Below are 21,956 nucleotides of genomic sequence, written 5' to 3' on the forward strand. Positions count from 1 at the left end.
GAATCTCTCTCTTTTTGTGGAAAGAGGCATAACTCATGCTTAAAGAATCAAAATTGAGCATAAATCAGTTCACACTTTCAATTTATGTACTGTATGTTGTTTTGGATTTATCTCTGCTTAAAATTGGGTGTCTATTTCTTGCCTTATTTCGTTTGATGAGAGCTCTGGATATTGAACTCTGCTCTATTTTCATACATGTCCAACCTCAATCAGAAAGAGATTTTCTTGTGCAAATTTTAGAATGTGATGTTGACATCTGGTGCAAGTGAATCGATTACTAAAAACATACCAAACCCAATGTTTACAGAGTTGTAATTCATAAGTTATATAGAAGCCTATTACATAACTGAAATTTATGAAAAGACAACCAAGAATTTCTTTGGAGTGAAAATCAACGAACACAAGTAAGAGAAGTAAGTACTAATGATCAAAATTTTATATCTCTCCAACTTGAGATAGTTAAGTCTGACTAATATATGACTCTTTTCATCAAAAAGAAAAAGGCCTTTTAAAGTATTCCCAAGGTTGAAGCCGAAGGAGCTTTTGAGTGGCTCTTGTTGATCAGTAAGAGTGGATGATGGTCTCGAAGCAGTAGAGTCCGTCCCACTCCGGTGCGATCCGGGTCGACTTGTGCGGCTCTGTCGTCGTGCTACTACCGTACGCGGGTGGTGATGATTTCCCCCTCTTTTTCTTCTCTTCCATGTTAAGCTTCTTGCTCTGTTCCGACGACTCTCTGCTGCTTTTGGCCTTGTTGGTAGGAGGAACCGATGAAATCACCTTCTGACCAAGGAACTCTGCAGACAGAGCATCAAATGAACTGAAGATGGAATTCATCGTCGATGATCAACAAATTAATTATTATTGAAATAACTGGTTTTTGAAATATGTAGAACTCAGAGAGAGGTTTTGTAAGATGGAGGAGATCTGTGTATGTTTATATATAAAGAGAAATGGGTTGTTTAAGAGCCTCAGAGGTTTGATTTAAAAAAGAGTCCTACAAAGCAAGGTATATATAGAGAGAAGATGTATATATATATATATATATATATAGAGAGAGAGAGAGAGAGAGAGAGAGAGAGAGAGAGATGGAGAGAGAGAAGGAGATGAGGGAAGAAGGTTTGCAAGTTGGTTCTTAGTTGGATTGGGGATATGCTTTATGAAGCTATGGAAAGCCAAGGGTGTTCAGCTCAAGTCTGCTGCTGATGGGCCACGCATTAAACACCAAACACCGTTAAAATATGATATTTTGCTCAAGGAATCAATCTGGGCGGCGCCAACCTCGTCTTCCACTCATGTTTCACTACCGCTCAAGGTGATCTCACATCCTAACAATCTGTCCATGTCACCAATTTAGGTAAAAGCACAATTAATTGTGATATAATATATGTAGTGTGTGTATGTATATATATGTATAAATATATATACATTAAAAAAATAATGTGTAAAAGAATTTTTATAATTATACTTCCTCTTTTTCAAAATAAGTGTCATGTTTTGTTTTAAGATTGTGAGTTACGATTTTTAAAATATGACACTTATTTTGAAATAGATGGAGTAGTATTTATATTATTTTGGAGGTGTCAGGAGTCTGAGACCACCCAATAATTCACAATTGAGTATATACAATTTGTCAATACTAAATAATTTGTTCCTTTCACTTTTAATTAAATAAGTGGACCTGAAACATTGTTTTTCTTCTAAAATTTTAATACAATTATGTCACGGGTGATGAAAATGTTATACAAACTTTTGATGAATAATCTACCATGTTCAAATTTTCATCATGCCAGTATTGTTCCTTCTGGGCACTTAAAGATGGTTGTCAATTGGATCACAAATATCCTCACCCATTTACACTTGGTCACTCCTGAGTTGAGTTTAGAGTAAGTTATCAGAGCCATTAGTTACTGCATGTAAGGAGGATTTTGGGGTCTCTATGATATTAGAGTTTTTCACGTTTGTATAGAGTATTGTAAATTCTTTGAATATTATAGAGTTTGTAGAAGTTGGTAGATTGAAGAAAATTCTTACAAAGGTAAAATTTTGTAGAATTGTAAATAAATAGGTGAATCGACTTTTATAGAGTTTGTAAATAAATAAGTTAGGTGAATAGTTCTAGTCTGAACTAATATTTCTACCCTTGAAAATCCTATATATGTCCTATATATATATATATATATAGGGAGACTCCAAGAGTGAGAAATGAGGGAAGATGGCCAAGTTATGTGTTCCCTATTAGTTTTGTTTCTGAACTTGGAATTACAAAATATCTTAACTCTTGAAAATCCTATATATATCCTATAAAGAGACTCCAAGGGTGAGCAATGAGGAAGATGACTTGGAAAGATGACTAAGTCAGTGTAGTTATGTATTACGGTTTTTTAAGCGTACAATGTTTTTTTTTTCTCAACTTCTATGAATTCAACAGGATAAGATCTAGTTATGCGAGATCTTTATTATATGTTAGTTTGTTACGGTTAAATGGTGCGCAACAACTTAATCAGCATGGCTAATCTTGTAAAGGAGCTAAATTCAATCTCGAGAAGGAGCTAAAATCGAGACATGTTAAGTAAGATATTAAAAAACTCAAAAGTGTTGCAACCGAGGAGTCTGACGTCACGATTTAAATATCCGAATAAAGAGTTTAATGGCACGCAACAACTTAATCAGCATCATCTGTAGGCTAATCTTGTAAATGAGCTAAATTCAATCTCGAGAAGGAGCTAAAATGGAGACATGTTAAGTAAGATATTGAAAAACTCAATAGTGTTGCAACCGAGAAGTCTGACGTCATGGATAAGGAGAGAAAACGATTTAAATATCCGAATAAAGAGTTCAGATACTTTGTTGAGAGACTATATGCCCTTTTCCTCGCGTGGAAATGCTGAACGATTTAAATATTCGAATAAACAGTTGCGTGAAACATATTTACCCCTTTCATTCTAAAAAAAATGGAAAAACTCTGATTACACGATCAAGAATTGTTTGAGATTTGGACCTAGCGTATAATTTTTTTTAGTATTAAATTGTTAATACTAATATTTTTTAAAAAATTATATACTTGTAAAATTTTCATATTAACTCCACTACAAAAAAATCACTATTGATCTCAGCAACTCCCAGCCAATGAACGATCCAAACTACTCCCAAGAAGTTATAACCTAACATTCATCTCTACCAACACACACGGCTCAAACACAACTAGAAATGTTCTAAAATTTGAATATTTTATTACGACTAGAAATGTCTAAAAATTTAAAAATTTTATTTTTTAGTTGGACACTAGTATACATGGACATTATTAGAACACATTTTGGACACTTCTAGGATAGGACAATGTATTTTATAATTATTTTTATTAGAAGAATGAAATTTAATGCACTTTAAAATATATTATGGACTAATATAAAATTTAAAATAATAAACATTTAATTCTAAACTCTAAATTAGTGATTTCATTCATGATTATGTGGACAAAATGAATAAAAATGATTATTTTTCTATATATAATAAAATATTATATTATTATTTTGTGATGTAATCATGCCTTATCCGTGTCCTATGTTTTTTTAGATTGCCGTATTGCCGTATCTATCTCGTTTTTGTATATGTACTTTCTAAATTATAATATATTAAAAAAATTTGAATTACTACTTAGTGAGATCCTCCCCTTATAGAAACTTGTTTAACATGCATATAAGGATGTCCATGGGGCATCCATGGGTTTCTTATATTTGGATCAAATTAGGATTTTCTTTTCTTTTCTTTTTTTTCATGCGGCCAATTTTTTATTTTGAAAGGTAATAAAGATTATATGTGTGAATCAAATGATTAAAAGATAATAAACAAATGTAAGAAATTATCAATCTTGGTATCATTTTGAAATATTGATAGTCTTGAATTGTCTAGGCACATGACGTTCTTAAGGGTTAACATCATAAGCAAAACTTTTCTTTTTTTCCTTGGATGAACTCATTAGAAAAACATGTGTGGCTTGTGTAAATAAAAAAAAAAAACATGCGCCATTTAAACATCACATGGGCACTTTCGACTATGTCAAACTGTTACGAAAAGGTGTTAACTGAAGAAATTATTTTTGGAGTAATGCTACACAAATTGTAATTTTAGACCAACTAGATATTGTAACTAGTAAATGATCAACAAATATTTTTTTGTCAAGTTCACGTGATGATATTTAAAAAAAAATAAAAATAAATAAATAAATAAAATTTATCAAATTAATTAATTTATTAAAATTTTAACTTTTAAAAGATTTTTTTTTACTAAAGACAATGTAAATTATTGAGCAATGCGAGTATTGTAGGCAGAATTCACTTCCTCATCGAGACTTCAAGCGCGCACGACGTGATTAACTGACTCAAGAGCCATCTATTTAAGTGCCCAATGAGTTAGTGTTACTCAAACGACAAACCCAACGGCTAACCAAAATTCCAAACAACCTTCACGTATCAATTTCATGTGTTGGATTTTAATTTTCTAAACTAATTTCATATACATCCGGGATTGATACGCCAACAATTTCGTTAATTTTGATTTATTAAAAAAAAAAAAGCAAAGAGTAGAATCTCGATTTTCTTATAAAAAGAAGAAAAAATAGAAAAAGAAAATGTGTTAAAATATAAAGTTCCCTTTGAAATTAATTAACTAGCTGATCAAATAATAATAATAACACCACTTATGTGGCTCAATAATAAGATAGATATGTGTAGTCTCCAAGACAAAGTGACGCTGGTAGAGATTCGAGAGGTAAGTTCTTGAAGTTTCGAACTGCACTTAGACCTGTTAATGGATCGGATTCGGATCGGATCGATCAAACCCATATCCTATTTGTTAAGCAAACGGATTATCGAATTCGGATCAATCCATATCCTATTTAGCTCGGACTCGGATCGGACCGGATTCGAAATCGGATTAAATTAATATTTACTAATATATATAATTATAAAGAGTATGATTTTATTAGTATGTGTACTAAGAGATTTATTAGCATATGGATGACAACACAATTTTTATATATAACATTGTTATTATTTTAGATTTTTGGGTTGCCTCTAATACATTTCTAATAGGAGTATTTATATATGTGTGTAAAATTATTGATAAATAATTATATATATATATATATATATAATTTCAATCGGATCGGATCGGATTTTTATTGGATCGAATCAGCATAATCCATACGATTGGATTCGGATCGTAATCGGTTTATCGGATTTTTTGTTCAATCTATATCCGACTAATCGGATCGGATTCGGATCATGATCCGCTCCATTGACAGGTCTAACTGCATTCCTGACTTAAATGGTGTACGTTGTACTGCGGAAACATGTGCTCTAAAAATAAATAAATAAACATGTGTTATTTTTTTAAAATTTAAAATATGTAAATTAAAAAGGAAAGAAATACTAACATTATTTTATATTGTAAGTTCAAAATATACACATATCATTCCATCATTGTCTTACATGTGGACACAAAATGTTGTTTAAAATAAATTATTGATCAGAAGATGTGCTACCTTCCAAAGAAAAAAACAACAATTCTTAAATGAAGGGTTAAGTATGGAAAAGAGTAATGATACTCGGTATGATAAATGTGTCAATTGATTATATTGTAATCCAAATTCAATCTGTTAATAAATTACAATTCGAATGTGATAATTCTTTAGTCAAACAAATGAGATATGTATTATGACTATTCTAGTCGATAACCCCTTTCTATCATTTTTATTATAATAATTGTTTGCATTATCTTTTGACATGAATTTTTTTTACACGAAATCATAATAATAAATAACACCCTTATCATATCAAAAATCAATTTAATAGCAAATTGGAATCAAATCAAATCAGTACCGATCCTTCAAGGAAATCCGAAATAGTTTTATGTGAGAACAATGATAGATCTTATCGTATGATGTCATAGTAACGAGACTCGTCACTCTATTCACATAAACTATTTGGACCATGGGGATTCAAACCATAAATTATTATTTCATATTTTTGTTGACTAATGGACAAAAACTAGATTCAAGTGGAGAAAACATGTCCGGTATTATTTGTTACATTTTACAAAGTGCTATATCTTATTATAAATGAATGAAAAATAATAATAATAATCACTTGATTTTGTTATTGTGATTAAACAATTGTAGAGAATTTTTTCTTTTTTAAAAGACAATATAATGTTAGTATCATATTGTTTTTTCAATTATATAAACGAATATTACAAAGCATAGAAAAGACTGCCAAACAAACCTTTCATACATTAATGTGTGTTTCACGCTATTTTTTATTTCAATTTTGACTTTAATTTTCACTTTCAAAAGCAAATTTTAGACCATCCTTTCATAACCTTTTAGATGAGACTATTAGATGTCCTAATACCGTGCACCAATTTTAATATAGGTACGGTGATGCTGGCGTCCAGATGGGAGAATCCATAAATAAAATGAAGCTCCAATTGAACGATCCAAACGTCATCGTTGCCTGTTCTAGAATGAACACTACACGTGGCTTTCCTTTATAGGATACCAAACGACTGAGATGCGTAGGATCAACGTGTATGCGAAGAAGTCCATAAATAGCCCCGGAACTAAAAGTAAAATTAAATTCAGTTAATTTTGAGAAGCGTGAGGAATTGCCATACTATAAAGTTGCCCAAACAAAAACAAAAAAAAACGCAGAGAGAAATCGCAGGGGAAGAGAGAGAGAAAAAGAAAAAGAGGTGGTCGAAAGCCGGCGATATTTCGTCGGATTTCGCCCATCTTCGTCGGAGCTTTCGAAGTATACTCTCATCGTCTGTTTCATTTAAAAGTCTCTTAATCAAATGAAGGGCTCCGGCACTCTCGTGGCGTCGTTAGTCGCCGCATCCACCGTCGCTTTTTCCTCCTCCTCCTCCTCCAGCGAACATGACATCTTTATCAATCCTTGCTCCAATGAGGTACTCTTCTATCTAAAAGTTTCTCTTTTTGTGACTTAATTTTGCTGATTCGGGTCTTGAGTTCTAAATGAAGAGGTCTGGTTGGGATCTTTTGTGATATTCTGTGAATTTTCGGTAGTTATGAATGTAATTTTTGTAGACTTGTTCGATTTCATGATCTGTATTTCAAAAATGTTGATATGCAACCTTGGACATTCTTTGTCATTACCAAAACGATTATTTGATCAGATCTAACAACGATACTCTCTTTCCTATCGATTTTCATTCTCAGATTTGTGATTTTTTTAGCATTCAATTCAAATATTAATGTATTGTTCGTTTTAATTATGATTAGATTCCTGAAATTCTCAATTTTATCGTCCTCATTATTATTTATTAATCTCTCGCTTAACAGGTGATTTCATCTTCTTCCTCGCGGAAGGATGGTATTAGCAGCAGTTCATGTATGTTATCGTCGTCAGATAAGGAGAAATTCGCGCCAAGATTCGACGGGTTGAGGTTCATCGAGACTTTGATCACAGCTCACAGGTGACCGGAGATCCGGTGCAAAAGAGATGAATTAGCTGCTAAATCATATGATATAATTATTCTCGTGCTATTGTGATTCTGTTATTTTCGTCCTCTAGGCCTAAAAGATTTTCCTTTGTAAACAATTTTTTTATTTAATGCATGGACAATTTTTATTTATTTAATGCATGCACAAAATGTGTTGTACAATCTAAAATTCGTTTTGAATTACCACTAATAATTCTCTTAGAACCGTGGGTGGGGGTGACAATTTATGGTATTGTTGAGCATAGTGTTTGTTTTTGGTTGTACAATTTTTTTTTATGTTCTGTTTGGCAACAATTGGAGAGAATGGAAAATGAAATTTGGTGACCACTGTGGTCTGCTTACTTTCGACCCTCCCTCCCCTCCTTACACCTCCAATTTTTATTCTTTCATTCATTTGGTACTGTTCACTCTGTACCTCTAATTTCTAATTCTTACAAGTTCAATGACATCATTTTGATAAGTGACTATTGGCATGTTGGGCCTAATCTGCATTGCAGGAAGAATTGAGAGCATTTTGATAATGAAAAATGAGTGTTGGGTTTATTTTTGTCTTATTTGTATTGTGGAAGCCTTGTTGGGTTAGAAAAATAGGCCTAAATATCATTACTTTTTTTTTCTCTCTAAAGTTGGAATTTCAAAAGTGTTGGCTATTTCAAATTATAATAAACCGTGGATTGTGAATCTCAACTCTAATTTGCCTGAATCTAACATACAAGATTTCAGTCTATGTTTCTAAAAAACAAAAATGTTATGGTAAACGGTACAAGTATATTCGAGAGACACCTTTAATATTTGTGCGTATAAGTGTTCTATTTTGCAATTAAATTTTTCTTTTGATTTAAATTATAAAATTATGCTTTTTCATAAAATAAAAAATCTATAATCGATAACCATAAATTTTGTCATAATTGATTTTTTTGAGAGCAAATGGAACAACAGATCATGTTTGTTATTCTAACTAGTAAAATATTATAATTTAGCGGTATCAAATGGTCAGATTTTTTCTCCCGTTGATTGAATTGAGGGTTCACGTGGTGCATAACCTAACCTTTACTTGTTGACATGTTGTTGAAAGATGAGAGTAAAGGGAATATAAGCTAAACTTTTTGACATGTAGTTAGAGAAACAATTAGGGAAAAATGAGGACCAAATTTACCGTACTCACACTTTGAGTAATAAAGAAACAAACTGGTGGCATATATACATACAGTGTGAGAGGGGGAAAAAAATATCTGCTACAAGTGAAGATGGGCCATGAAAAAGAATCAACATTTTTTTATGAGCTGTCAAGTAGTGGTGTTGCGCGTGTTTTTAACTATATTAATGAATTATTGGGGTCAAATTCAACCATTAAATTAACACCTTTCAGGAGCGCGTGATTGTTGTGAAATAGAGTAGTGGTTTATAATAAAGTGATATATTTTGTAGCACTTGCTTTGTCTTGGTCCTCCGGTTGGCAAGACAACCAACACCGTCAGATACACTGTAATTGTCATTCATTCATCCACCTAATGGACCCTTCCCTCTTAAGTTCCTAACAATGAAAATGACCTTTTTATTAAGAAAAACGATATACATCACAAATTATTGTATCACCAAAATAAAATTGAATTACATGACAGATGATTTGATAATTTTGTGACAATTTAACTTTGTATATTTTAAAAACGATTTTGTCCGAAATATAAATGATAAGATTGAGAGAAAAAAAAATTTAACAAATTATTTATAGTAAAATTTGAACCCAACATAACTCTTTGATATATGTTTTTTACGAGCTAATATAATCTGTTGAATAAAAATCCTAATTTTTTTCAATCAATTTTTAAGGGTGAGTAATTAGATAAATACATAATTCACTTAAAATTTCTTAAAATTATATTTTAAGTCATTTTTCTTTTTAAGAACCTTAATTTTCTCAACTATCTACATATGTGAATAGTTTAATAAATAGATAATCAACCTCATGTTATTACAACTATAAAGTCCATAAGGCAATAGAGAATATATATGTATATATATAATAAAAATAAAAGTAGAGAGAGGGACTTAATTTAATGTTGGTTCCCAGTGGTTAATTCACACAAATGCCAAAGTGTGTATATATATGCGCCCGTGTGTGTGAGAGATCATAATCATCCGCGGCTGATCTTTGAATTTGTTTGCTTTCTTAATTTAATTATAAATTAAATATGTCAATACTCAATCAAAAGAGAAAAAAAAAAGTGTAATATCTATTAAAATTGAAGACATATTCACCTTTTAATTAATGTCATGTTATATTCAAAATATAATCTCAAATTTTGTTGGAGACGTGTAGCATTACTCTTTTATTAATATTGGTCAACAGTTTGTTTATTACATTTAGCCTTCTTAGTACAAAAAATATATATATTTTTATAATAAAAAAAATTTCCCTTTTTGTACAATGAATTACTCATATCAACTTGGAATGCATCTGTTTAAGGTCACATGAAACCACTAATCTCTTTGGGTACCAGCAATTACTTTTTGATTAAAATATCAGATAAATAAGTGGAGGTTTGACTTTTCGCAAGACACCACTAAAAGACATCTGAATGCGACTCATAGGTTTTGTGGCTGATAATTTCAAATATTATTTGTGGTTCCAAAATCAAAATATATATATATATATATTTTTTTTTTAAAAATGCCCTTTTTGTACAATGAATTACTCGTTTCAACTTGGAATGCATCTGTTTAAGGTCACATGAAACCACTTATCTTTTTGGGTACCAGCAATGACCTTTGGATTAAAATATTAGATAATTAAGTAGGGGTTTGATTTTTCGCAAGACACCACTACAAGACATCTGAACGTGACTCATAGGTTTTGTGGCTGATAATTTAAAATATTATTTGTGGTTCCAAAATCAAATTGACCACCACCTGCAACAATCTTCTTGGGTGGATATTTTTTTGGCAATGCATTGTGAGCCTCAAGTCCAGATACAATGTTTACTGTTGGACTAGCTCCTTGAGCACGCGCGCGCACACATTCACACAAATGTGTGTGGTCTAAGAGGGGCACAAGCTTAGTGCAAGAGGAAAATTGCATAAATAAATAAGTTCTGGCCATTAATATACCTTAAAATACTTCTTGAACTGTGATATTTTTTTCTCTAAAATGTGAAATCAAGCTTGATTGTTGAAAAACCATTAAGAATCATTCTTGCACGTAAGGATGGCAACGAGACGGATTTGGGCGGGCGTACCCTCTTTTATTTTCGTAACTGTTTAAAAACTATACCCTTGTTTTCACTTAAAATCGTAAAAAAGGAGAATTTTCACTCCATTCTTGCCCCGTTTAAGACCATAAATTCTTCTTCATTAAATTTTTTTTTATCAACTAAATTTATATAATTATTGAAAAGATCCATAAAAAAATGGATAATAAATAGTTATAACATAAAATTCAATATTAAAAACATTTTAAGTAATCGCACAAGCTACTTATTCCAAATTTTCAAATTTTGTTACAAAACAAACTGCCTTAATATACATACTAATAAAATATTATATTAATAAAATAAGGGTACTAATGCGAAATATATATACTAATAAAATAAAGGTATTTAAATAAGAATTCGTGCGAATTTTTATTACATCAAATTATTCCCGCTTAAATAAGTTAAACTATTTTCCAAAATCGTTAAAAACAGAACAAAATGGGACGGGTATCCACGTGAGCGGGGCAAATTGTCATCCCCACGTGGCTAGAATGGTTTGACGCGTTGACTTGTAATTTGCTCATGCCTAAATGGTACACCGCTGGTTTTACGATGTTTAGTCTGCTCCTTTACTCTTCATACATAGCAAGCTATTTTTCTCTTGGACCAGTGTGCATGTCTTTTTCCTAAATTGTGAATCAATTACAATCACACATTCACTCAGTTGAATTGCTTTCATGAAATGAAATTGGTGAGACCATGCAACCCTCCTCGAATTTTTGTATAATAATGTACGAATAGACATATATATATTTTTAACGAATAACAATAATAATAATTCTCATTCTTGAATTGGTTATTTGTGTGATGGAGAATAAAATAAAAAAGAGAGAGAGAGAATCTAAAAATTTTAATTGAATATTGATGTCCAGTTTCTTTTTCACGCCAAATAATATTGAAGCCATCTCATCTAGGTATTGAGAGAAAAGAAAAAAGACTGGAGATAGATCAAATATTTGATATATATATATATATATATATATATATATAAGACTGGAGATAGATCAAATATTTGATATATATATATATATATATATACAAAAATTGTTCTCCTATTCGAACTTGTCACTTTAGGTGTCTAGTCCAAGATACTATCTTTGCATACTGAATAAAAATGGGGCAGCCAAAAGTTAATATATGCATAAATTGATCTTTGCATGAATGTGATTCTGTGGATAGTAAGATATATGTAGACAAAATAAAAATTAATATATTCATCAAATGAAAAAAATATTACAGTAACTTTTAAGAGATTTGAATTTTTTACCCAATCCTGTTTAATTGGTGCCCACCCTTTCACTCTCAATTATCTCTTTATATCTTCATTTTAAAACAAATAAACAAAGTAGAGTATTCTCCTATGTTCTTCTTATCTCTCTAATTCACTCAATCCAAATGAGGTGCAAATGAAAATTATCTTCCATGGAAGTTGTAAAAAGTAATTTTCTTATTTTGATCACTAAAAAGAATTTATATTTTCAGTAAGTTAAATAATAATAATAAACATCCTCCAGAATACGAACGGTTCAGAAATAATCCCCAATTAAAAATTATTAAAACTGACCACTTGTACTACAAATGGGCTGGGTCGTTGTCATAAGCTTTTGCCATTTTCCTATGAGTACTATATTACATTGGACCCACAACAGGTTCAACCAGAAGTGAATATAAACCGTTGAATTCAGGACCCAAAGCTCGCAACTCGCACAAAAGACCTCAAATTTCCAGCATATTCCCACTGATGCCATTGGCCCCACCACTTCACGTGAAATCGGGCCCACCGAAACGTTTATTGAGGTCAATGATAAATGATACTAGAATAATACATAACAACTCTCGTCCTGCCACGTGTCGTCTCACGGTAAGCGAGGCAACGCACTACAAACTGAGTGAGACTCCTCGATCACCCTCACGAACCAGCACCGTTCACTCTCAACTCCACTACTCTCCAGTCTCCAGCGAACTCAATCACACTCCACACTACCTGAAGATCTTTCCTGTAAGCACTCTCTCTCTCTCTCTCTCTCTATATATACACATACATTTCCGTGTGTATATATATTTATATACACGATTAATTATAACTACTTTTGAGAGATTTTCTCATTTCGGATTCTGATACATATATCTGAATGCATTATCGCAACTAATTTTTGAAATATTTTCTCAATCGGATTTACTGATAACGTTTGATTTCAAATTTCTGGCTTCAATAAAAGGATATTTTGATGCTATTTGATGATCGTTAGGCTTTCTGTGCTGTCTATTCCCCGTCTGGTATTATATACTTCACTTCCTTTTTTTTTAATTACTTGTATTATTTGTATAACTATTTCCTGGAAGCAAATTGATCATGTTATGACTTCCATATGAGTTTTACTAGTTGTGGTCGGTAGTTTACTATGTTGTTGCCTTATCGTATAGACTGCTTTTCAGCTTCGGCCTGTTTTTGCTTTTCTCTTGCTTTATGCTTAAATCTGTTGTTGAAAACAAAGTTAAAAAGTAATTAATTGTACTGGTACATGTAAAGTTTGTAAATGAAATCATTAGACAGAGGCAATTAATCTTGTATGTATCTGGATTACATAATTTAAATGAAATATATGCATACATATATGTGTGTGTGTTTGTGTGTGTATAATATTTTTGTTAAAAAGTCTTTTCCAAGCTAGTTGTGGGAAGAAAAAATACTTAAATAAGCCCTAACCTTGCAATGTTTAAAGATCTTGCTTACACTGATTTGAGCTTAAAATTTTGTTTGATGACCCAAAAAAACAATTTTTGAAAAATAGGCAAAATAGTATAATTCATTGATTACCAAAATTGAGTTCGCATTTGTGCCTTTTACTGTTTGCACCTCAGCTTTTTGGTGGTGGTTGTTCTTGAATGATGTAACTTTCAAAATGTATGGTTGATGAAGTACGTTTTCAAGGAAGTACTAGTTAACTTTGTTTTAAAAAAAGAATCTTTTACTCTTAGGGCAATTGTGTTACACCTGAATTCGCATTTTGGTGCCAATCAGCTTTTATCTATAATCACGGGGAGAATATTCTAGAGTAAAAATACAGTTTAGGATAAATATTATAATTACATTCCAGAGATGTGGATGAGTGAATTAGTTCATCTTCCACTCAAAATGCATGTGCATATATTAACTGTTTTGGAATTTCATTTCAGAATAAGGATTCTATCAATGGCAACCGTTACAGCTTCGCACTTTTTATCAACAAGCTCACATGTCAACAGTGGAGGAAGTTTGGGTTCAGAAACTAAAACAACCTTGGCCCAGATTGGCCTAAAGAATCAAACACACAGTGGGCTAAGATGTTTTAACAAGGTGGATATGCTACAAGTGAGTGCCAAAGCAAAAGCATCTTACAGGCAAGTTCAAAGAAAGTTGCCAAAAGCTGTGATTGACAGGCCATCAGGAGTCATAGTATGTGGTAGTGGGATGAAGTTGGTGTATGTCGGGGTTGAGATGGGTCCATGGAGCAAAACTGGTGGACTTGGTGATGTTCTTGGTGGATTGCCACCAGCCATGGCAGTAAGGATTAATATTCAGTTTTGTAATTTTAATCTTTACTTCCTTGCTTGATTTGTAAATGTAACCGAATGATGTGCTCTGCTTGATTTGGCTATTTTTTACTAATCTACATGCCTGATACTTGTTCAGGCCAATGGGCACCAAGTTATGGTAGTGGCTCCACGCCACGATCAATACAAAGATGCATGGGATACTAGCGTATTTGTTGAGGTAGACTCTTGAAGTAGCCATATATTTTTGGGTGATCCTACTTTATTTTCAAATTTCTTATTCCAGTCAAGAGCTGTGCTTGGGATTTTTTGCACTAAATATGGCTTCAATATTGCAGATTAAACTTGGAGATAGAATTGAAACCGTGAGATATTTCCATTGCTACAAACGTGGAGTTGATCGTGTTTTTGTGGATCATCCAATGTTCCTGGAGAAGGTGATTATTTTTTTTTCTTCCCAAATATCTATTCTTGGGTTTAAAGGGCAAAAACAATACGCATGTATATGTTGAATATCTTTGGAACCTGTGGGTTCAACTTGGTCTGCTGATGGTTCAAATTCTGAACTTCTTAAGGTGTGGGGAAAAACTGAATCGAAGATTTATGGCCCTAAAACTGGAGATGACTACAAAGACAACCAATTTCGATTTGCCTTGTTTTGCCTGGTAAGTTGACTGTATTTCCCTGTAATTTCATATACAAATTTTATCTTCTAAACTCTCCAAGGAATTAGAAATGACAGAGCATGATTACCTTGGAAAATAGTTAATGAGGTTTATTGCTTATGATGTTACAAAGTAATATCCTATGCAACAGGGGGCATCAATGCAATGTTTGATCAAAGTGTACATAATATAATCCATTCCTTTTTAGAGTTTGTACATAATGCTGTGGGTTAAATGTATGTAAATTTTCATGATATCAAGGAGAATAAGTAGAAAAGGTTATTCCTATTTTATTGTTGAGCGGCAGAACATCTTGCTAAATATAACAAATTGCTCGCTAAAATATTTATTTATTTATTTAGCTGTATTATATCAATATCCATCCAGAGAATTTTTTTCTTATTCTCATTCACTGATTACTTGTGGTGCTTAATAATATTCTTGTAGCTGATCATTTCCAGTTCTGCACCATTTCATATAAAGCTCATATTCAAATTTGTTGATTTCAGGCTGCTCTTGAGGCTCCCAGGGTTCTGAATTTGAGCAACAGTAAATATTTCTCTGGGCCATATGGTATGCACCTTTTTCTGAGGGCTTTACAAGTTTTACTTGCATGTTATGTGAAGAATTACATTGTTGTGTGTATCTGATTTTCTCTATTCAAGGGGAGGATGTTATCTTCGTTGCCAACGATTGGCATACAGCTCTTCTTCCTTGCTACCTAAAATCCGTGTACCAATCTAGGGGGATCTACAAAAATGCTAAGGTAATATATCCGTCAATTTTATTTCTGAGCACTTAATTTCTGAATTTTTGCCAACTCGGAGGGGCCTTTCCTTGGGATGTGATGATGTACTTCATGAATGATGCCAGGTTGCTTTCTGCATTCACAACATTTCCTACCAAGGCAGATTTCCCTTTTCAGACTTCTCGCTTCTCAGTCTGCCTGATCAATTTAAGAGCTCGTTTGATTTTTTTGATGGGTAAGAATTATTTAATAATTTGAACTTCAATTAAAGAATATTTTTGGCCTCTAATGGATTTTCCAAGTAATAAGAATTTCATAAACACTTGTTCTTGTCAAGTTACGCAAATCTTTTGACGTTGCAGATACGAGAAACCGATTAAGGGAAGGAAAATTAACTGGATGAAAGCTGGAATATTAGAATCTCACAGAGTCCTAACTGTGAGCCCACACTATGCCCAAGAACTTGTTTCTGGCGAAGCAAAAGGTGTTGAATTGGATGGCATCATTCGTAAGGCCGGGATAACTGGTATTGTGAATGGCATGGATGTCCAGGAATGGAACCCTTCCACTGACAAGTACATTGATGTCAAATATGATGCAACAACCGTAAGCTTTTCTAAATCTGTTTTCCCTGTTCTTTTATTCCATCAGTTCCTAAATTTCTGGACTAAGCCTATGTTTATTGCACTTTCAGGTTATGGACGCGAAGCCTCTATTGAAGGAAGCTCTTCAAGCGGAAGTTGGGTTGCCTGTCGACAGGAATATCCCCCTCATTGGTTTCATTGGTAGACTAGAAGAACAGAAAGGCTCAGATATTCTGGCAGCGGCCATTCCTGAATTTATTGGAGAGAATGTTCAGATAATAGTCCTTGTAAGTATTAGATGAAATCTCTATTTAGCTCTGATATCTAGTACAGCAAAAGGCAAGGAATTTAAAATGACGTCGAGATCTGCTATACAGGGAACTGGGAAAAAGCATATGGAGAAGCAGCTTGAAATGCTCGAGATTATGTATCCTGATAAGGCTAGAGGGGTGGCGAAATTCAATGTCCCCTTGGCCCACATGATTATTGCTGCTTCTGATTTTATTTTGCTCCCGAGTAGATTTGAACCTTGTGGTCTCATTCAGTTGCACGCGATGAGATATGGAACGGTAAGGACGTTCAATTTTCTTGTTATCCTTGGTTGTCTGCTACTCTGGTACTAGATGACTTTTTGCATAGCTATTTTCTTGAATTAGTTGTCAGTTATTCTTATGGCACTAAATGTACTTCGGAGCAGGTGCCCATTGTTGCATCAACTGGTGGTCTGGTGGACACCGTCAAAGATGGTTATACTGGATTCCAAATGGGAGCTTTCAGCGTTGATGTGAGTATCTGAATCTCCATCATCATGTCTCATGAGTTTGATTTCCATTTTAATACCTATTCTTATTATTATGTTTATAAAATGATTAATCATTTCATTGTCTGTATTCAGTGTGAAGCTATCGACCCAGCTGATGTAACTGCAATATCAACCACAGTCAGGAGAGCACTTGCAACCTGTGATACCCCTGCCTTGACAGAGATGATCCAGAATTGCATGGCGCAAGAGCTCTCCTGGAAGGTTCGTGTGGTGCTTTTACCTTTTATCCAAAGTTGGAATTTAGGACAATAGTTTTTGCACAATTCATGACACTGTAAAAAATAAATCAGTGAAAATTTTCCTCATCTGTATGGGTCAATTGGTTGTGATGCAGCAACCCGCCAAGAACTGGGAGAAGGTGCTGTTGAGTTTGGACGTAGCTGGCAGTGAAGCTGGAATGGAAGGGGAGGAGATCGCTCCACTTTCGAAAGAAAACGTTGCCACTCCCTGAAGCCTGTAATATATTCAGCTGGCTTCTACCTCGAGCTCTACAAGTACACCAACGTATCAAGTGAATTACCATGACATTTGGCAGTTGTCGTGATCTGCAAAGACTACTGATGGGAGAACTCTGGATTTTTTTTTTGAAGATGTGTTTTTTTGTGGGTGAATGTTCTTGTAGGTGTGAGGTATGGTACTACTGGTGGTAACTAACAAATGCGGGCTTTGTTATAAAGGACTAGGACATAATTTCCTTCAATCATTATGTACATATAAATAAAATTCATGAAGGCTTTTTATTAGGAGCTTTAATTCCTCTAGCATTGTTGCATCTTTTTATTGCGCTAAAGTACTAATACCAAAGGACATAGTTTCCTTCAAAATTGAAAGGTCAGGAGCTTTTCTAACTACAGCACGGTTGCATCTTTTAATGCGTTAAAATACTCTATATCTGGAATTTACTGTAAGAAAACTTATGAGACTGTGAGAACAATAAATTTGTTTAGAGAGAGAAGGCTTGTGCTTTTTGAAATATATTGTGCTTATTGTTTGTTCCAATTGTTCAAGGTAACTTTTGGACATTAAAAACAGATTGAATTGTGATTATTTGCAATAAAGTGATTACTCTCAAGTCTCAATAATTGACAATTTCATGTTTTACTCTTGCACCAAACAAAGACTCTCTTAATCCGTGGAAAATGATACAATTGACGACTTTAATTTGCTCAAAACCAGCTAACATTAAATGTGACTATCATAAGCATCATCTTTCCTTTTCTTTTTCGTTTCCATTCCTTATCTCCATTAAGGAACAATAATCAAGAATTGAACAACCAAGGTTTCATGATTTGATATCAATATATTCCTCTATAAATGACTGATTTTGTTTAGACTCCTCTTTTCTTTCATTTTTCTCTCCATCCCAGCTTCATATATTATTGGGTTATGCCTTTTAAAACTAAAAAAACCAAAAAAGGGATGTCGTACTCAGGGACCGGGAAGGGTAAAGAACTGAAGTAGGCAGCGACAGCTATTTAACGTAGGCAGTGAATTGACCTTTGCGGTGAATGGAGATGGAAGAGTTTTAGAGTTTGTATATTTTAATTTTAAAATGGGTTCCTTTGACAACTTAGGTAGGAGTCGGTATTTAGTTGGTTTTTTCTAGTCGGAAAATAATGACAATATGCACCTGAAAGAAAACATGACCCATGTATCTGACACACAGCAAGAGCCTGTGAAGAATAGTAGGTAGGAAGAACTCTTAAATATAATCACAAAAGCTAACATTGCAATCATTTTCTATGCTGTTGTCTTTATCTATTTGGAGAGCTAAAACAGAATCAAACAAAATAAGGCTAGGCTAGAATTTTCTAAGTTGTAAGCTGTCCTTCACAGTTAAAAATAAAATGTAATTTTCTTGGTCTGTGCAAGAGAAACACCCAAAAACTGAAATTCTCCAGCACAAACAAAAACAAGAGCTACAAAGCTCCCTCCTATACGAACACGACATACAAACCTTCAATTTCATACTCAAACCAACAAATCTTCATGCATGAAGGCAGACAAACACATACTAATTTCTTCATAACCTTCAATTCATACTCCAACAAACAAATCTTCATGCATGAAGGTAGACAAACACAACATACTAATCCTCTCTTCCGTCTATAACTCTGCAAATTATTCAGGTCAATGAAGTCTATATTTAGAATAAAATCTGGTAAACAACCTACTACAATAAAACTCTATTTTCTTATCCTAGTCTAAGCTTTCATTCTTCTGATTTCATAACAAAACCAATCATCTAACCCCAATTTTGGGTTTCCAGAACTCAATGTACATGCACCGACCTTGTATGAACGCATTTTGTGTTTCTAGCATCTGACATATACCATCGGTTGGCCTCATAGAAATTAGGCATCCATCAGTCAATCATTTGACTACTACAACGAACGCATGCAAATTCAACTATGATTCAAGTAATGTTCTATGTGACAGATGGTCTCATGGCTTTCACCTTCAATGCTATCAACAATAGTTCCACATGTAGAACTTCCTAAAACATACATGTAATGCCAAACCACAGCAGTATATGATACAATAATATTTATAATAAACCAAATAATAAGAAAACATGGTAACTCAAATTTAGGGTATGGACTAACATCGGATTATTCATTAGAATTCTCAAGCTGGGTATCAACTATCAAGTTCACAAAGCAAAAGGATATTTCATGAATGTAAGCAAAGACAACAAAGCATCTGCAAATTTCATCTGAGATTCGTTGGAACACCAATTACATCATAACACCAAAGATGAACATTTTTAAAACTTAAATGACTGCCTTTTTCACATCATGAAAACGAACCTAACAAGCAAATAAAAGCATAAACATCAAGGCATATGAGCACGGTCAATCACATATTAAACCCTTAATATCAACAGTCAATTTTTTGCCTCCATTACTAACACTGAGAAACCATACCACAAAAAAGACATCACCTCAGCGTCTAAACTTTTGAGTCATCATTAAGTGCAGCATCAAGAATTAACTTAACTAGAAAATAACCCAGTGCAACTGTACCTCTGTGCCCTAAACATGCAAAACAGAATCCATAACTAAACAAGTTCCTAATCAAATAAGTTGAATCCAAATTCTTCATCACTCTCTTCCTTTGGTTCTTCTTCCTGCAATATTTTATAAACAAAAGGTAATCAGAAATGTGAAACTAACAAACAAGATTGTGATCCAAACACTTTGGCATTAGAATCTACCTTCTTCTCCTCGGCAGCAGGGGCCACAGCAGCAGGGGCAGCAGGTGCAGCAGCAGGGGCAGCACAACCCGAACCAACATTCATGATGAGATCAGCAATGCTCTTCTTCTCCACAAGCTTAGCAAATAAACTCGGCCAGTACGACTCAACGCTCACATTGGCTGCTTTCACCATGGTAGCAATCTTCTCAGCCTGATTTACACCAATCACAGAAACCCTAGATTCTCAACACAATGTCTGTATATATATATATGTATATATAATCTCCATACTTTATATAATCTACCCAAAAAAAACAACCAATTTCAACAGCAATTTGATTAAAAACAAAAAAAACAAACAAAGTCGAACAAAAGAAATACATACAAAAAGCATATTATAGATTATTATGCCAAACAAATACAACTCTACAGAATAGGTTCATAAATTTACAATCTACCCAAACAAAATACATAATAATAATAGTATAATTTCAACAGAAATTTGGTAAAAGCAAACGAGATTTATACCGTGACGGGAATGCCGTCGTCGTGAAGGGCCAAACAAGCGTAAGTGCAAGCGAGCTGTCCGGCAGACATTGTATCAGATGAAACTTTTGCTGATCTACTAGTATTCAAAACAGAATGAAGATTATGAAACAAACAGTCAGGTCTTGAAGACATGGTAACAGATAGACACTATAGGCGTTCCATTGCAAAACAATACATATAATATACGAAACAATACATAAAACTGAGAGAATTCCAATGCTTACAGATCTCGTGTAAGAGATGGAAGTTGCTTTTGCTTTTCTTTGCCTCTCCAAAACAAAATTAGGGTTTAAGGCGTGACTTATATTTATAAGCGTTTGGGACCCTGGCCGATTCCAAACGGAAAGAATGCGTTTGGGACCCAGTACGATACCAACACGAAAAAGCAAAGGATGTGTTTGGAACAAATTGGCATTTGTATTAGTAGTGGGCCAAAGAATCCGTTAATTTGATCCGGATCCGTGCAGATGGGACTGAATTGCTATACTCATGGATCACTAACATCTGTAATTCACGAATTAAATCATGAATTAGATTATTAATTAAAAATTTATTTACTGGATTATGGTTAAAAAATGAATAATATTAAACAAATTTTGTATTAATATCTGAAACTATTTGTAATTTTTGACCCGTATACTTTCTTGACCTCTGTGTGATTAACGGATTATGCAATTTTATGCGACACAATCCATTAACAATTTTTACCCCAAAGTGAACACCAAATTTCTCCTTGTTATAAAAAATACAATATCTATTCTATCCCATATATCAACCTAAGCTCCACTCAATTGAAAATATAAATCACTTGACGTTTAAATTATTTATTTTTTTAAAACTGATCAGAGGATTCAGTGGTTTTATTTTCTGCTGTCATGTAACAATTACTAGTATTTTATTAGTGACGTAGCACAATATTATTTGGTGGATCAGCATGGAAGAACGAACCTAATAGAAATTGGTGTAGGTAGGTCGAGATACGACTTACTATTAGACCAAAGTAAGAAGCCTGATAAGGTCAAAACTTGACGACAGATTAGTTGAAAATTGAAACAGCATGAAACAAGATTGCACCCCAATCAC

The 21,956-nt window shown here is 33.3% G+C and overlaps 2 protein-coding genes across 4 annotated transcripts; one reads left to right on the forward strand and one right to left on the reverse strand.

Annotated features, from left to right (window-relative positions):
- The first annotated feature begins 12,635 nt into the window (after nucleotides 1-12,635).
- Nucleotides 12,636-17,887, forward strand: LOC132308138 (granule-bound starch synthase 1, chloroplastic/amyloplastic). 2 transcript variants are annotated; one of them, XM_059806138.1, is made up of 14 exons: nucleotides 12,636-12,771; nucleotides 13,950-14,316; nucleotides 14,446-14,526; nucleotides 14,645-14,743; nucleotides 14,882-14,971; nucleotides 15,481-15,544; nucleotides 15,637-15,737; nucleotides 15,845-15,954; nucleotides 16,082-16,325; nucleotides 16,414-16,590; nucleotides 16,681-16,872; nucleotides 17,001-17,087; nucleotides 17,199-17,327; nucleotides 17,461-17,887. In XM_059806138.1, the coding sequence occupies exons 2-14, from the start codon at nucleotides 13,966-13,968 to the stop codon at nucleotides 17,575-17,577; spliced, it is 1,842 nt and encodes a 613-aa protein (XP_059662121.1). In that variant the 5' UTR covers nucleotides 12,636-12,771; nucleotides 13,950-13,965; the 3' UTR covers nucleotides 17,578-17,887. The 2 variants fall into 2 exon arrangements, with proteins under 2 accessions (XP_059662121.1, XP_059662122.1); XM_059806139.1 differs by lacking the exon at nucleotides 12,636-12,771 and adding an exon at nucleotides 12,835-13,049.
- A 1,921-nt stretch (nucleotides 17,888-19,808) lies between these two features.
- LOC132310437 (large ribosomal subunit protein P1-like) lies at nucleotides 19,809-21,188 on the reverse strand. 2 transcript variants are annotated; one of them, XM_059808609.1, is made up of 4 exons: nucleotides 21,098-21,188; nucleotides 20,853-20,949; nucleotides 20,344-20,535; nucleotides 19,809-20,256 (listed from the first exon to the last, which is right to left on the reverse strand). In XM_059808609.1, the coding sequence occupies exons 2-4, from the start codon at nucleotides 20,919-20,921 to the stop codon at nucleotides 20,200-20,202; spliced, it is 318 nt and encodes a 105-aa protein (XP_059664592.1). In that variant the 5' UTR covers nucleotides 20,922-20,949; nucleotides 21,098-21,188; the 3' UTR covers nucleotides 19,809-20,199. The 2 variants fall into 2 exon arrangements, with proteins under 2 accessions (XP_059664592.1, XP_059664591.1); XM_059808608.1 differs by having other exon boundaries at nucleotides 20,853-20,946; nucleotides 21,098-21,186.
- Between the last annotated feature and the right edge of the window lie 768 nt (nucleotides 21,189-21,956).

The sequence above is a fragment of the Cornus florida genome, unplaced genomic scaffold (assembly GCF_030987335.1).
Source record: "Cornus florida cultivar Cherokee Brave unplaced genomic scaffold, ASM3098733v1 CherokeeBrave_3.0.0_Hap2_Chr05, whole genome shotgun sequence".
NCBI classification, from domain to species: Eukaryota; Viridiplantae; Streptophyta; class Magnoliopsida; order Cornales; family Cornaceae; genus Cornus; species Cornus florida.